This window comes from Haliotis rubra, unplaced genomic scaffold (assembly GCF_003918875.1).
Source record: "Haliotis rubra isolate DU_JTF1 unplaced genomic scaffold, ASM391887v1 Scf216, whole genome shotgun sequence".
NCBI lineage: Eukaryota > Metazoa > Mollusca > Gastropoda > Lepetellida > Haliotidae > Haliotis > Haliotis rubra.
In genome coordinates this window covers 866,207-884,022 of record NW_025766181.1, presented here as the reverse complement: position 1 = coordinate 884,022, position 17,816 = coordinate 866,207, and the positions used below count along the sequence as shown (strand labels likewise).

The window sequence follows — 17,816 nt, the reverse complement described above, 5'->3', positions numbered from 1 at the left end:
CCTGAGATTATAACGACTTGATTGGATAACCGATGACCTCTCAATTAGGTCACATTCTGACGTAACTATTTTTTCATTCTTAACAAACACGTGAATTCATTCATTCTACAACATAAATGCATTGTGGGAATGTAAACATTGCGAACGTTGCCGTGTCGCTGTTCAATTGTGAGTCGAACTGAGACATTATATCCATCGAAAGACATAAACGGAATGTTTCCACCAGTAATGTCAGCCGAATGAAGCAACTTTGTACATAAGAACATGTTTAAAATTATGCTTACAAATTATGGGAAGGGAAGGGGGGTCATTGATTTTGTACATGACATGCAGGGGGTTGGGGGTCATTCACATTGTACATGCCTCTCCATACAAAATATCATCATCATAATTGTGTTCAGGAGGTCTATATAAGTCTTATATAGACTCCCACACATATCTGCTGTCAACTGCTTTTGATCCTCCCGAACAATAGCTCCTACATTACATAAGCACACGATTTCATAACATATGTTGCATTCCCATTGTGCCCAATGCCACGATATATTTTGTCAATATTGATCTTTGAGACGCCCCCTTAAAGTGTTGCAAAAGGGGCATAACTCTGACATCTTCGAGTACTTGTTTCCCTCAAAACGTAAAGAGTGCCAAACATGGCTGACAACAGGTAGGATGTGTCCGGAAATTTATGTCACATATCTATTTACATAATTAACTCGAATTCTGTATCCCTAAAAGGGATACCATCGGACAATTCTGGGTCCTTTACAAAAGCAAGTGATGAGTTCAATGAATATTTTTTTTTGTCAAATATTGATTCCAAACACGTCTGTTGTTGAAATAGTGAGAAATCTATCCCCCAGTCTGTTTGAGTCATTGAGAGGGATGACAGTTAAAAGGCTTTGATTTTCCAATACACGAACGCAGTAACTGCTCCTAACATTTTCAATGTATATGAAAAATTGTTGTCTTTTAAATGTTTTTTTCGTAACAACTGTTTGACGAGGAATATTAGGACGTCTTTTTAAGGAAATAGAAGAATCATTCGAAAACTCAGTAAAGGATGAAGGTTATCGTCTGAGTGACAGCCTCTATTATTTTATAAAGAATTTTAGTTTATCATTTATTCATTCACTGGCATCATTGTTATAATATATATCTGATGTTGATAGTGTAAGGCTGTCAGTGATTTGAGCCATTCATCAATGCTAGTCTAAGCCTGAGACTAAACAGCAGACTAGTATTAGTAACATATATTGCGATTTGATAAGCAGATGTCTGAAACTGGCAACTGCCTTGTTAGTCTACAGTCTGAGACTGCCACTACACCTACACCCCAACACACCAGTTCTTTGTAATCGGAAATATTTTGCTTTAATGGAACTGATTTGGAGAAATAACATCTCCAAATATTATTGCACCAGGAAAAATATCCAACATCTTGTTTTCACCTTGCTGCTGTAGAGGAAATAATCATACAGGTTATATATTGGTATATTACCTGTCATATTCTTCTGTTTGGTACGATTTGAGATCCACCAGTCAGCGACTTTGTCATGACAGCTTACCATGGTTATCATTTTCAACTGTGAAACATGAATTTGAACTACACTAAATATGACTTGATGAGTCAAAATATGACATTTATGATATAAATGTTTCTTTTCTTTATCATGTAAGATCACCCATGAAGATCCGGGTCAGAATTGGTATTCAGCTACCCAGGTTGTCGTAAGAGGCGACTAACGGGATTGGGTGGTCAGGCTCGCTGGCTTGGTTGACACATGTCATCGTGTGTCAATTGCATAAATTGATGCTCATGCACTGAATTGTCTGTGCCGGTCCAGACTCAATTATTTACAGACACCGTCATATAGCTCAGCTGGAATATTGCTGAGTGCGGCATTAATCAAATATCATATAAGATCAGGTTCAAGGCATCAAAATCAACAATCTTATTGTGTTTGCATGTTAGTTGGTGTTGTTCTCTGATCAACTGAAACGTTACTTTGTCAAAATTAATGTAAACAGTACTGAATGAAACTTTTAATCAAATTAGTTAAACAGATTTTTAAAACTGAAATATATGAAAACTATTTACCAATTGGTAGTGTAATCATCAATAACAAGATTAGCTTCAGTAATTCAGGATTTGTTGACATGCTGGTTTCGGTATTTATAAATAATGTATTTGCTTAGGGGATGAAACAAGAAACTAGTTTATTTTCTGAGTTTTCTCCTGAAATCAGAAACTATTTTGATGATTTCAAAAGTTTCAAATTTAAACAATGTCAAACTTGTTTGAAGGACACTGTTAGAATAGTCCCATTTGTCAGCCTGCTATCACACTGTCGTAATTCACAGAAGAATGTCATATGTGGGTGATGTCATGTGACATTTGAGTTTCATTCACTGCAAGTGTCTGCAGTGACAGTGATGACATGTAAATGGTGCATTGTTAGATTAGTCACCTCTATGTCTGAGGGGAATAGCCAGGGGCACAAACGTAGTAATAACGCAGATGACTTTTGTTCAACAACACATTCATGAACAGCCCTGAGGGATCTCACTTTTCCACCATAAGTGTAGAGATCAAGTCATCTGAGGTCCTCAGTTTGCTTAGCAGACCTAAATCCACACCAGATTTAGGGTTAAAATCCCTTTTTTGTCTGATTTTAGGTTTGTCAGCATCATATGTGTGATAGTGGTGGTCCGATTGATTGAAATAATCGAAGATTGGTCGCAGTGACTAAGCCACCAAGCAATCGATAATGTTTTCTCAGAATCGAACACAAACAATTTTTGGGGGACACTTGTTTGCATTAACAATATTTTGCACAAGGTTGTTTTTTTCTGTGTCATTAAATTTACATTTCATAAGCGTTACAAGCCTGACTCACAGTCATGATTGAATTCATCTTAAAGACTCCAGGAAATTTATGTTCCTAACATACTAGTAATCCTTTAAAGATGTGAAATTTGCAAATTCATTTAGTGCAATTTGCCAAAAAACCGAAAGAAACTTTTGTGCAACAAACATAACAGGAAAATTTGATAAATGATGCTCACCAATTATTTCGATGATTGATCGGTTGCAATGAACCAATCATTAATTATGATATTTTAACCAATTCCCAACACTAATGTGTATTTGAAGGTTTCACCAAAATGCATGGAACATCCATTGCATCATAATGTCCTCCTAAGTTTATCAAGCATGCCCTGATAAGACTGGAATACTTGTCAAAGTGGCATTACAGGGCTCGATTTAGTGTTTTGTTACTTGCACTGGTGCAACCAAATATTCTAAAGTGCAACCTAGTTATTAGTCTGACTAAGTCAATTTTTGAGTGGGTAAACGTCTGAATAAAAGATCTAAATAATTCAATAGCACATTTCTTTCTTTACATATTGCAATAAAAGCAGTGCAACTGGAATTTGGCTGGTGCAACTATGTTTTTTATCTTAGGTTGCACCTGGTGCATGTAGGTTAACATCTCTTAAATTGAGCCCTGCATTAAACCCACCTCACACAATATCATGGTGCCCTGTAACTTCTTGAAGATCTTCTTGGTAAAATATTCAAATGTATTAGTGGGACAAAGCATCGAGTCGGGTACTGTCACCATGGGGAGCTGCAACACACAGGGCACCATGATATTCTGGGCTGGTTCTTGCCCCTTCGTCAGGTGGTTAATGATCATAGTGAACAATACAGTACTGTAAATCATGAAATTAATGCGTCACACATTTAATGCGATTGCGGGGGTCTAGTCTAAAATGCGTCACAAAATTAATGCAAGCTCAGGAATCTGTGTTGATGATAAATGGCACACCCTGAATCTTTGGTGTTGTTCCTTTTCTTTTCACACTTGTTATTTACCTGAATTGAGCTTGTTAAGCTATGAATGGAAATGAGCTGACGATGTTTTGATTACGCTGCCATGTTTGATCACGAGCTTGCTTGCTACTACTTGTCTTATGACAACATGTATAAACATAATCCGACAAGACACAAGTCATCTACCAAGGTACAACAAACACGTGGCTGGAGAATGTCCGGTCTGGCTGATGTGCTTGAGTGACTTTAAACAATAACCAGTGATAATTACATGTGGTTTGAGACACCTGGAATGAGGAAGTGACCTGTATTGGTGTAATGTGTAGTGTCAACAGATTTACGTTTTCTGTCTTTTATTAAGTAGACATGGTCAGACTGAAATGCGTCATTATAATAATGCGAGAAGAGTGCAGACGCATTTTTCGCATTAATAAAATGCTTGCATTAATTTCATGATTTACAGTATATATATATATATTGATGTACAGGAAGCCAGATATGTAAATAAGTATATACAAGCGCAAGGGAAAAAGGAGGTATAATTAAGTATGTACAAACAATGCAGTGAGATGAAAGAGAAGAATAAAATGATAGGGTATGTTTTTACAATGAGAACAAAAGTATGTTTACACAGCAGAGTGGTTTGAGAGTCTATGATTTTCTTGGTGATGCACCAGGCGCTAGGGAGGTAAACCCCTTGATCCCTGTTCATGTATCCCTTGACAATTCATCCAACAAGATCACTCCCTCTGTCTACAGAAAACAAACACACACTGACCACATAGAGCTTGAAATTCAGTGCTTTCTATGTTCAACTGTGACATCATATTTTCCTCATGACATAATGACCTATGTGACATCACAATGCAGACATTCAAAAATTGCTTAGCTGTCTTTCTTTGTTTTGTCAGAGGGATGCGGTTTCCTGGTCATCAGCAGCCAGGAGCAGGTAGGTGTGGTCGCTGTGTTCAGCTGGTCTGTATCTATACAAGTTGCTGTTAGTTCATATATCTGCAAATAAAGGAATTTTTTGTGGTCATATAAGTGTGTGTGAATCTCATATCACACAGTAATAATGAAAAGTGTAATGATATTAGCTTGTGGGAGGGCATTAATTCTAATATTACACTTCCAGACATTTAATGTTTATGGATTACAATTTGTATTTTGTTTGTTATGACGTTTCAGGGCTGTTTGTCTTCATGCTCTTCCAACTTCTATTAGTTCTAAATATGTTTCTAAGATGCTTCGCTAAAAGACCAAAGTCAGACACTTTGTCAGACAATAAAGTACACTTTTTGCATTAAGTCACACTGTATTGACGTCACTGTGCCATTTTAGTCTGCCCCCTCGTTATCAAACATAACCTTGGTAACCAGTGTCATGATGCATTTCATTTGTCATTTCCCAGTAGTAGTACAGTCTCTTACGGTATAACTAACTCCGTAGCACCCCGGTTTTTGGTTTGCAGTCGGATAACCTCACTGGTGGAAACATTACATTTAACTTTTTTTACATCCATGTGCTTTAACTGTAACAGTTCAAGGCAAAATGGTACTTTATTACACTATACATGGGAGTACAACAATCTATATTTCTTAAATCAAAAGCTTAATATTACGTTTGCCATCAACAGACAAATCTGGGGCTTTTAAATACAGAGCCAGTGAGACTCACATCATGGTATAGTGACTGAAATGACATGGTGCTCCATCTTTATCCTGGTTTAACATGTAAATGTGATATATAAATTTAAAAGGTATGTGAACTTGATAATCCAGTTTTGTGAGTTTCTTTCAGTTCCTGGGTATGGAATGATGCCCAACATGGGAGGGCAGTTTGTTGGGATGCAGCCTGGCGGATATCCCATGATGCAACACCAAATGATGGCTGCCCCCGGTGTCATGCCCCAGATGTTCCCGATGCAGGTCAGTGTAACAGTGGAGGTACAGTCAGTGTAACAGTGGTCAGTGTCAGTGTAACAATGGAGGTACAGTCAGTGTAACAGTGGTCAGTGTCAGTGTAACAATGGAGGTACAGTCAGTGTAACAGTGGTCAGTGTCAGTGTAACAATGGAGGTACAGTCAGTGTAACAAAGAGGTAGTTGGTAACAATGGTGGTACAGTCAGTGTAACAGTGGTCAGTGTCAGTGTAACAATGGTGGTACAGTCAGTGTAACAGTGGTCAGTGTCAGTGTAACAATGGAGGTACAGTCAGTGTAACAAAGAGGTAGTTGGTAACAATGGTGGTACAGTCAATGTAATAATGAGGTTGTTGGTAACAATGGAGGTACAGTCAGTGTAACAATGAGGTAATTGGTAACAATGGAGGTACAGTCAGTGTAACAATGAGGTAGTTGGTAACAATGGAGGTACAGTCAGTGTAACAATGAGGTAATTGGTAACAATGGACGTACAGTCAGTGTAACAATGAGGTAGTTGAATGCGGTAAATGGAGCAGACTATCCACACAGGTCTGTTACTCTGATAGCTTCTGGCCTTGAATGCAGTAAACGGAGCAGACTATGCACACAGGTCTGTTACTCTGATAGCTTCTGGCCTTGAATGCAGTAAACGGAGCAGACTATCCACACAGGTCTGTTACTCTGATAGCTTCTGGCCTTGAATGCAGTAAACGGAGCAGACTATCCACACAGGTCTGTTACTCTGATAGCCTCTGGCCTTGAATGCAGTAAACGGAGCAGACTATCCACACAGGTCTGTTACTCTGATAGCTTCTGACCTTGAATGCAGTAAACGGAGCAGACTATCCACACAGGTCTGTTACTCTGATAGCTTCTGACCTTGAATGCAGTAAACGGAGCAGACCATCCACACAGGTCTGTTACTCCTTGATAGCCTCTGGCCTTGAATGCAGTAAACGGAGCAGACTATCCACACAGGTCTGTTACTCTGATAGCCTCTGGCCTTGAATGCAGTAAACGAGCAGACTATCCACACAGGTCTGCTGATAGCTTCTGGCCTTGAATGCAGTAAACGGAGCAGACTATCCACACAGGTCTGTTACCTGATAGCCTCTGGCCTTGAATGCAGTGGCAAAATGGAGCAGACTATCCACAGGTCTGTTACTCTGATAGCTTCTGACCTTGAATGCAGTAAGCAGACAGACTATCCACACAGGTCTGTTACTCTGATAGCTTCTGACCTTGAATGCAGTAAGCAGACAGACCATCCACACAGGTCTGTTACTCTGATAGCCTCTGGCCTTGAATGCAGTAAGCGGGCAGACTATCCACACAGGTCTGTTACTCTGATAGCCTCTGGCCTTGAGATGCAGTAAGCGGGCAGACTATCCACACAGGTCTGTTACTCTGATAGCTTCTGGCCTTGAATGCAGTAAACGGAGCAGACTATCCACACAGGTCTGTTACTCTGATAGCTTCTGACCTTGAATGCAGTAAACGGAGCAGACTATCCACACAGGTCTGTTACTCTGATAGCTTCTGACCTTGAATGCAGTAAACGGAGCAGACTATCCACACAGGTCTGTTACTCTGATAGCTTCTGACCTTGAATGCAGTAAACGGAGCAGACTATGCACACAGGTGTGCTGTTTGTCAGTGTCGTTCAGGAATAGGTTAATGCTTCTGTCTTCACTCAACCATGTAGTTGTGTATATTATTCATGAAAATGGTCAGGTGTTGTGGTCTGAACATGCATGCTTGTCGCTGCATTAATACAAGTAAAGTCACTGAAGGCCATTTGTTACTCTTTCATGACAAAGATTTGAATACATGACATTATAATCCAGTTCAGTTTATTATTCGATATGATGCTCATGTGATAATTGGACAAAATAATTCCATTATCGAAAGATGCCGGACATGAGCACAATCTTAGTTGAAGGTTTGTGAACAAAGATCTGGCAGCACTGAAAACAGTTGTGTCAGAACCTAACATTATATGTAGCAGGAGTCATCCCACGGATGACATCCTTACCTTGTCAGTGTAGCAGGGTGTGGAGTCATCCCACAGATGACATCTTTACCTTGTCAGTGTAGCAGGGTGTGGAGTCATCCCACAGATGACATCTTTACCTTGTCAGTGTAGCAGGGTGTGGAGTCATCCCACAGATGACATCTTTACCTTGTCAGTGTAGCAGGGTGTGGAGTCATCCCACAGATGACATCTTTACCTTGTCAGTGTAGCAGGGTGTGGAGTCATCCCACAGATGACATCTTTACCTTGTCAGTGTAGCAGGGTGTGGAGTCATCCCACAGATGACATCTTTACCTTGTCAGTGTAGCAGGGTGTGGAGTCATCCCACAGATGACATCTTTACCTTGTCAGTGTAGCACTAGCAGGGCGTGGAGTCATTCCACAGATGACATCTTTACCTTGTCAGTGTAGCAGGGCATGGAGTCATCCCACAGATGACATCCTTACCTTGTCAGTGTAGCAGGGCATGGAGTCATCCCACTGATGACATCTTTACCTTGTCAGTGTAGCAGGGTGTGGAGTCATCCCACAGATGACATCCTTACCTTGTCAGTGTAGCAAGGTGTGTGGAGTCATCCCACTGATGACATCCTTACCTTGTCAGTGTAGCAAGGTGTGTGGAGTCATCCCACAGATGACATCCTTACCTTGTCAGTGTAGCAGGGTGTGTGGAGTCATCCCACAGATGACATCCTTACCTTGTCAGTGTAGCAAGGTGTGTGGAGTCATCCCACTGATGACATCCTTACCTTGTCAGTGTAGCAGGGTGTGGAGTCATGTGGATGTCATCCCTTACCTTGTCAGTGTAGATGACATCAGATGACATCCTTACCTTGTCAGTGTAGCAGGAGGTGTGGAGTCATCCCAGATGACATCCTTACCATGTCAGTGTAGCAGGGCATGGAGTCATCCCACAGATGACATCCTTACCTTGTCAGTGTAGCAGGGTGTGGAGTCATCCCACAGATGACATCCTTACCTTGTCAGTGTAGTCATACTGGACAGGGTGTGGAGTCATCCCACTGATGACATCCTTACCTTGTCAGTGTAGCAAGGGTGTGGAGTCATCCCACTGACCATGGGGAGCTGCAACACACAGGGCACCATGATATTCTGGGCTGGTTCTGCCCCTTCCGCCAGGTGGTTAATGATCATAGTGAACAATACAGTACTGTAAATCATGAAATTCAACGCCACACATTTAATGCGATTAAGTGGGGTCTAGTCTTAAAATGCGCCACAAAATTAATGCAAGCTCAGGAATCTGTGTTGATGATAAATGGCACACCCTGAATCTTTTGGTGTTGTTCCTTTTCTTTCACACTTGTTATTTACCTGAATTGAGCTTGTTAAGCCATGAATGGAAATGAGCTGACGATGTTTTGATTACGCTTGCCATGTTTGATCACGAGCTTGCTTGCTACTACTTTGTCTTATGACAACATGTATAAACATAATCCGGCCAAGACACAAGTCATCTACCAAGGTACAAACAAACACGGCTGGAGAATGTCCGGTCTGGTTGATGTGCTTGAGTGACTTTAAACAATAACCAGTGATAATTACATGTGGTTTGAGACACCTGGAATGAGGAAGGACCTGTATTGGTGTAATGTGTAGTGTCAACAGATTTACGCTTTCTGTCTTTTATTAAGTAGACATGGTCAGACTGAAATGCGCCATTATAATAATGCGAGAAAGAGTGCAGACGATTTTTCGTGATTAATAAAATGCTTGCATTTAATTTCATGATTTACAGTATATATATATATATTGATGTACAGGAAGCCAGATATGTAAATAAGTATATACAAGCCAAGGGAAAAAAAGGAGGTATAATTAAGGGTATGTACAAACAATGCAGTGAGATGAAAAGAGAAGAATAAAAATGATAGGGTATGTTTTTACAATGAGAACAAAAGTATGTTTACACAGCAGAGTGGTTTGAGAGTCTATGATTTTCTTGGTGATGCACCAGGCGCTAGGGAGGTAAACCCCTTGATCCCTGTTCATGTATCCCTTGACAATTCATCCAACAAGATCACTCCCTCTGTCTACAGAAAACAAACACACACTGACCACATAGAGCTTGAAATTCAGTGCTTTCTTATGTTCAACTGTGACATCATATTTTCCTCATGACATAATGACCTATGTGACATCACAATGCAGACATTCAAAAATTGCTTAGCTGTCTTTCTTTGTTTTGTCAGAGGGATGCGGTTTCGGTCATCAGCAGCCAGGAGCAGGTAGGTGGTCGCTGTGTTCAGCTGGTCTGTATCTATACAAAAGTTGCTGTTAGTTCATATAGTTGCAAATAAAGGACTTTTTTGTGGTCATATAAGTGTGTGTGAATCTCTTATCACACAGTAATAATGAAAAGTGTAATGATATTAGCTTGTGGGAGGGCATTAATTCTAATATTACACTTCCAGACATTTAATGTTTATGGATTACAATTTGTATTTTGTTTGTTATGACGCTTCAGGGCTGTTTGTCTTCATGCTCTTCCAACTTCTATTAGTTCTAAATATGTTTCTAAGATGCTTCGCTAAAGACCAAAAGTCAGACACTTTGTCAGACAATAAAGTACACTTTTTGCATTAAGTCACACTGTATTGACGCTTTCACTGTGCCATTTTAGTCTGCCCCCTCAAGTATCAAACATAACCTTGGTAACCAGTGTCATGATGCATTTCATTTGTCATTTCCCAGTAGTAGTACAGTCTCTTCACGGTATAACTAACTCCTCGTAGCACCCCGCTTTTTGGTTTGCAGTCGGATAACCTCACTGGTGGAAACATTACATTTAACTTTTTTACATCCATGTGCTTTAACTGTAACAGTTCAAGGCAAAATGGTACTTTTATTACACTATACATGGGAGTACAACAATCTATATTTCTTAAATCAAAAGCTTAATATTACGTTTGCCATCAACAGACAAATCTGGGCTTTTAAATACAGAGCCAGTGAGACTGCTGACTCAGTCGTCTCACATCATGGTATAGTGACTGAAATGACATGGTGCTCCATCTTTATCCTGGTTTAACATGTAAATGTGATATATAAATTTAAAAGGTATGTGAACTTGATAATCCAGTTTTGTGAGTTTCTTTTCAGTTCCTGGGTATGGAATGATGCCCAACATGGGAGGGCAGTTTGTTGGGATGCAGCCTGGCTGGATATCCCATGATGCAACACCAAATGATGGCTGCCCCTCGTGTCATGCCCCAGATGTTCGATGCAGGTCAGTGTAACAGTGGAGGTACAGTCAGTGTAACAGTGGTCAGTGTCAGTGTAACAATGGAGGTACAGTCAGTGTAACAGTGGTCAGTGTCAGTGTAACAATGGAGGTACAGTCAGTGTAACAGTGGTCAGTGTCAGTGTAACAATGGAGGTACAGTCAGTGTAACAGTGAACAATGGTAACAGTCAGTGTCAGTGGTCAGTGTAACAATGGTGGTACAGTCAGTGTAACAGTGGTCAGTGTCAGTGTAACAATTGTGGTACAGTCAGTGTAACAGTGGTCAGTGTCAGTGTAACAAAGAGGTAGTTGGTAACAATGGTGGTACAGTCAGTGTAACAGTGGTCAGTGTCAGTGTAACAATGGTGGTACAGTCAGTGTAACAGTGGTCAGTGTCAGTGTAACAATGGAGGTACAGTCAGTGTAACAAAGAGGTAGTTGGTAACAATGGTGGTACAGTCAATGTAATAATGAGGTTGTTGGTAACAATGGAGGTACAGTCAGTGTAACAATGAGGTAATTGGTAACAATGGAGGTACAGTCAGTGTAACAATGAGGTAGTTGGTAACAATGGAGGTACAGTCAGTGTAACAATGAGGTAATTGGTAACAATGGACGTACAGTCAGTGTAACAATGAGGTAGTTGAATGCGGTAAATGGAGCAGACTATCCACACAGGTCTGTTACTCTGATAGCTTCTGGCCTTGAATGCAGTAAACGGAGCAGACTATGCACACAGGTCTGTTACTCTGATAGCCTGGCCTTGAATGCAGTAAACGGAGCAGACTATCCACACAGGTCTGTTACTCTGATAGCTTCTGGCCTTGAATGCAGTAAACGGAGCAGACTATCCACACAGGTCTGTTACTCTGATAGCCTCTGGCCTTGAATGCAGTAAACGAGGAGCAGACTATCCACACAGGTCTGTTACTCTGATAGCTTCTGACCTTGAATGCAGTAAACGGAGCAGACTATCCACACAGGTCTGTTACTCTGATAGCTTCTGACCTTGAATGCAGTAAACGGAGCAGACCATCCACACAGGTCTGTTACTCTGATAGCCTCTGGCCTTGAATGCAGTAAACGGAGCAGACTATCCACACAGGTCTGTTACTCTGATAGCCTCTGGCCCCTTGAATGCAGTAAATGGAGCAGACTATCCACACAGGTCTGTTACTCTGATAGCTTCTGGCCTTGAATGCAGTAAACGGAGCAGACTATCCACACAGGTCTGTTACTCTGATAGCTTCTGGCCTTGAATGCAGTAAACGGAGCAGACTATCCACACAGGTCTGTTACTCTGATAGCTTCTGACCTTGAATGCAGCAAACGGAGCAGACTATCCACACAGGTCTGTTGGAGTCATCCCACAGATGACATCCTTACCTTGTCAGTGTAGCAGGGTGTGGAGTCATCCCACAGATGACATCATCCCACGGATTACCTTGTCAGTGTAGCAGGGTGTGGAGTCATCCCATCACCTTGATGACATCATCCCACAGATGACATCTTTACCTTGTCAGTGTAGCAGGGTGTGGAGTCATCCCACAGATGACATCTTTACCTTGTCAGTGTAGCAGGGTGTGGAGTCATCCCACAGATGACATCTTACCTTGTCAGTGTAGCAGGGTGTGGAGTCATCCCACAGATGACATCTTTACCTTGTCAGTGTAGCAGGGTGTGGAGTCATCCCACAGATGACATCTTTACCTTGTCAGTGTAGCAGGGTGTGGAGTCATCCCACAGATGACATCTTTACCTTGTCAGTGTAGTAGCAGGGCGTGGAGTCATTCCACAGATGACATCTTTACCTTGTCAGTGTAGCAGGGCATGGAGTCATCCCACAGATGACATCCTTACCTTGTCAGTGTAGCAGGGCATGGAGTCATCCCACTGATGACATCCTTACCTTGTCAGTGTAGCAGGGTGTGGAGTCATCCCACAGATGACATCCTTACCTTGTCAGTGTAGCAGGGTGTGGAGTCATCCCACTGATGACATCCTTACCTTGTCAGTGTAGCAGGTGTGTGGAGTCATCCCACAGATGACATCCTTACCTTGTCAGTGTAGCAGGTGTGTGGAGTCATCCCACAGATGACATCCTTACCTTGTCAGTGTAGCAAGGTGTGGAGTCATCCCACTGATGACATCCTTACCTTGTCAGTGTAGCAGGGGTGTGGAGTCATCCCACAGATGACATCCTTACCTTGTCAGTGTAGCAGGGTGTGGAGTCATCCCGCAGATGACATCCTTACCTTGTCAGTGTAGCAGGGCATGGAGTCATCCCACAGATGACATCCTTACCTTGTCAGTGTAGCAGGGTGTGGAGTCATCCCACAGATGACATCCTTACCTTGTCAGTGTAGCAAGGTGTGTGGAGTCATCCCACTGATGACATCCTTACCTTGTCAGTGTAGCAGGGTGTGGAGTCATCCCACAGATGACATCCTTACCTTGTCAGTGTAGCAGGGTGTGGAGTCATCCCACAGATGACATCCTTACCTTGTCAGTGTAGCAGCAGGGTGTGGAGTCATCCCACAGATGACATCCTTACCTTGTCAGTGTAGCAGGGGTGTGGAGTCATCCCACAGATGACATCCTTACCTTGTCAGTGTAGCAGGGTGTGTGGAGTCATCCCACAGATGACATCCTTACCTTGTCAGTGTAGCAGGGCATGGAGTCATCCCACTGATGACATCCTTACCTTGTCAGTGTAGCAGGGTGTGGAGTCATCCCACTGATGACATCCTTACCTTGTCAGTGTAGCAGGGTGTGTGGAGTCATCCCACAGATGACATCCTTACCTTGTCAGTGTAGCAAGGTGTGTGGAGTCATCCCACTGATGACATCCTTACCTTGTCAGTGTAGCAGGGTGTGTGGAGTCATCCCACAGATGACATCCTTACCTTGTCAGTGTAGCAGGGCATGGAGTCATCCCACAGATGACATCCTTACCTTGTCAGTGTAGCAGGTGTGTGGAGTCATCCCACTGATGACATCCTTACCTTGTCAGTGTAGCAGGGTGTGGAGTCATCCCACAGATGACATCCTTACCTTGTCAGTGTAGCAGGTGTGGAGTCATCCCACAGATGACATCCTTACCTTGTCAGTGTAGCAGGGGTGTGGAGTCATCCCCAGATGACATCCTTACCTTGTCAGTGTAGCAGGGCATGGAGTCATCCCACTGATGACATCCTTACCTTGTCAGTGTAGCAGGTGTGTGGAGTCATCCCACTGATGACATCCTTACCTTGTCAGTGTAGCAGGTGTGTGGAGTCATCCCACAGATGACATCCTTACCTTGTCAGTGTAGCAGGGTGTGGAGTCATCCCACTGATGACATCCTTACCTTGTCAGTGTAGCAGGGTGTGGAGTCATCCCACAGATGACATCCTTACCTTGTCAGTGTAGCAGGGTGTGGAGTCATCCCACAGATGACATCCTTACCTTGTCAGTGTAGCAGGTGTGTGGAGTCATCCCACAGATGACATCCTTACCTTGTCAGTGTAGCAGGGTGTGTGGAGTCATCCCACAGATGACATCCTTACCTTGTCAGTGTAGCAGGGTGTGGAGTCATCCCACAGATGACATCCTTACCTTGTCAGTGTAGCAAGGTGTGTGGAGTCATCCCACAGATGACATCCTTACCTTGTCAGTGTAGCAGGGTGTGGAGTCATCCCACAGATGACATCCTTACCTTGTCAGTGTAGCAGGGTGTGGAGTCATCCCACAGATGACATCCTTACCTTGTCAGTGTAGCAGCAGGTGTGGAGTCATCCCACAGATGACATCCTTACCTTGTCAGTGTAGCAGGGTAAGCAGAGGTGTGGAGTCATCCCACAGATGACATCCTTACCTTGTCAGTGTAGCAAGGTGTGTGGAGTCATCCCACAGATGACATCCTTACCTTGTCAGTGTAGCAGGGTGTGGAGTCATCCCACAGATGACATCCTTACCTTGTCAGTGTAGCAGGGTGTGGAGTCATCCCACAGATGACATCCTTACCTTGTCAGTGTAGCAGGTGTGTGGAGTCATCCCACAGATGACATCCTTACCTTGTCAGTGTAGCAGGGTGTGGAGTCATCCCACAGATGACATCCTTACCTTGTCAGTGTAGCAGGGTGTGGAGTCACCCCACAGATGACATCCTTACCTTGTCAGTGTAGCAGGGTGTGGAGTCATCCCACAGATGACATGGTGTGGAGTTACCTTGTCAGTGTAGCAGGTGTGTGGAGTCATCCCACAGATGACATCCTTACCTTGTCAGTGTAGCAGGGTGTGGAGTCATCCCACAGATGACATCCTTACCTTGTCAGTGTAGCAGGGTGTGGAGTCATCCCACAGATGACATCCTTACCTTGTCAGTGTAGCAGGGTGTGGAGTCATCCCACAGATGACATCCTTACCTTGTCAGTGTAGCAGGGTGTGGAGTCATCCCACAGATGACATCCTTACCTTGTCAGTGTAGCAGGGTGTGGAGTCATCCCACAGATGACATCCTTACCTTGTCAGTGTAGCAGGGTGTGGAGTCATCCCACAGATGACATCCTTACCTTGTCAGTGTAGCAGGGTGTGGAGTCATCCCACAGATGACATCCTTACCTTGTCAGTGTAGCAGGGTGTGGAGTCATCCCACAGATGACATCCTTACCTTGTCAGTGTAGCAGGGTGTGGAGTCATCCCACAGATGACATCCTTACCTTGTCAGTGTAGCAGGGTGTGGAGTCATCCCACAGATGACATCCTTACCTTGTCAGTGTAGCAGGGTGTGGAGTCATCCCACAGATGACATCCTTACCTTGTCAGTGTAGCAGGGTGTGGAGTCATCCCACAGATGACATCCTTACCTTGTCAGTGTAGCAGGGTGTGGAGTCATCCCACAGATGACATCCTTACCTTGTCAGTGTAGCAGGGTGTGGAGTCATCCCACAGATGACATCCTTACCTTGTCAGTGTAGCAGGGTGTGTGGAGTCATCCCACAGATGACATCCTTACCTTGTCAGTGTAGCAGGGGTGTGGAGTCATCCCACAGATGACATCCTTACCTTGTCAGTGTAGCAGGGGTGTGGAGTCATCCCACAGATGACATCCTTACCTTGTCAGTGTAGCAGGGTGTGGAGTCATCCCACAGATGACATCCTTACCTTGTCAGTGTAGCAGGGTGTGGAGTCATCCCACAGATGACATCCTTACCTTGTCAGTGTAGCAGGGTGTGGAGTCATCCCACAGATGACATCCTTACCTTGTCAGTGTAGCAGGGTGTGGAGTCATCCCACAGATGACATCCTTACCTTGTCAGTGTAGCAGGGGTGTGGAGTCATCCCACAGATGACATCCTTACCTTGTCAGTGTAGCAGGGTGTGGAGTCATCCCACAGATGACATCCTTACCTTGTCAGTGTAGCAGGGTGTGGAGTCATCCCACAGATGACATCCTTACCTTGTCAGTGTAGCAGGGTGTGTGGAGTCATCCCACAGATGACATCCTTACCTTGTCAGTGTAGCAGGGTGTGGAGTCATCCCACAGATGACATCCTTACCTTGTCAGTGTAGCAGGGTGTGGAGTCATCCCACAGATGACATCCTTACCTTGTCAGTGTAGCAGGGTGTGGAGTCATCCCAGAGATGACATCCTTACCTTGTCAGTGTAGCAGGGTGTGGAGTCATCCCACAGATGACATCCTTACCTTGTCAGTGTAGCAGGGTGTGGAGTCATCCCACAGATGACATCCTTACCTTGTCAGTGTAGCAGGGTGTGGAGTCATCCCACAGATGACATCCTTACCTTGTCAGTGTAGCAGGGTGTGGAGTCATCCCACAGATGACATCCTTACCTTGTCAGTGTAGCAGGGTGTGGAGTCATCCCACAGATGACATCCTTACCTTGTCAGTGTAGCAGGGTGTGGAGTCATCCCACAGATGACATCCTTACCTTGTCAGTGTAGTAGGGTGTGGAGTCATCCCACAGATGACATCCTTACCTTGTCAGTGTAGCAGGGTGTGGAGTCATCCCACAGATGACATCCTTACCTTGTCAGTGTAGCAGGGTGTGGAGTCATCCCACAGATGACATCCTTACCTTGTCAGTGTAGCAGGGGTGTGGAGTCATCCCACAGATGACATCCTTACCTTGTCAGTGTAGCAGGGTGTGGAGTCATCCCACAGATGACATCCTTACCTTGTCAGTGTAGCAGGGTGTGGAGTCATCCCACAGATGACATCCTTACCTTGTCAGTGTAGCAGGGTGTGGAGTCATCCCACAGATGACATCCTTACCTTGTCTCAGTGTAGCAGGGTGTGGAGTCATCCCACAGATGACATCCTTACCTTGTCAGTGTAGCAGGGTGTGGAGTCATCCCACAGATGACATCCTTACCTTGTCAGTGTAGCAGGGTGTGGAGTCATCCCACAGATGACATCCTTACCTTGTCAGTGTAGCAGGGTGTGGAGTCATCCCACTGATGACATCCTTACCTTGTCAGTGTAGCAGGGTGTGGAGTCATCCCACAGATGACATCCTTACCTTGTCAGTGTAGCAAGGTGTGTGGAGTCATCCCACTGATGACATCCTTACCATGTCAGTGTAGCAAGGTGTGTGGAGTCATCCCACAGATGACATCCTTACCTTGTCAGTGTAGCAGGGTGTGTGGAGTCATCCCACAGATGACATCCTTACCATGTCAGTGTAGCAGGGTGTGGAGTCATCCCACAGATGACATCCTTACCTTGTCAGTGTAGCAGGGTGTGGAGTCATCCCACTGATGACATCC

General features: G+C 43.8%; 1 protein-coding gene across 2 annotated transcripts in view; it reads left to right on the top strand.

The window, feature by feature from the left end:
• Window positions 1–629: 629 nt before the first annotated feature.
• LOC124276981 (synergin gamma-like) overlaps window positions 630–17,816 on the top strand; it is a 48,622-nt gene continuing 31,435 nt past the window's right edge. For both annotated transcript variants that reach the window (XM_046712632.1, XM_046712631.1), the window contains exons 1-3: window positions 630–667; window positions 4,753–4,790; window positions 5,642–5,769. In XM_046712632.1, the coding sequence (XP_046568588.1) occupies window positions 654–667; window positions 4,753–4,790; window positions 5,642–5,769 (180 nt within the window). In that variant the 5' untranslated portion in view covers window positions 630–653. The remainder of the gene's footprint in view (window positions 668–4,752; window positions 4,791–5,641; window positions 5,770–17,816) is intronic.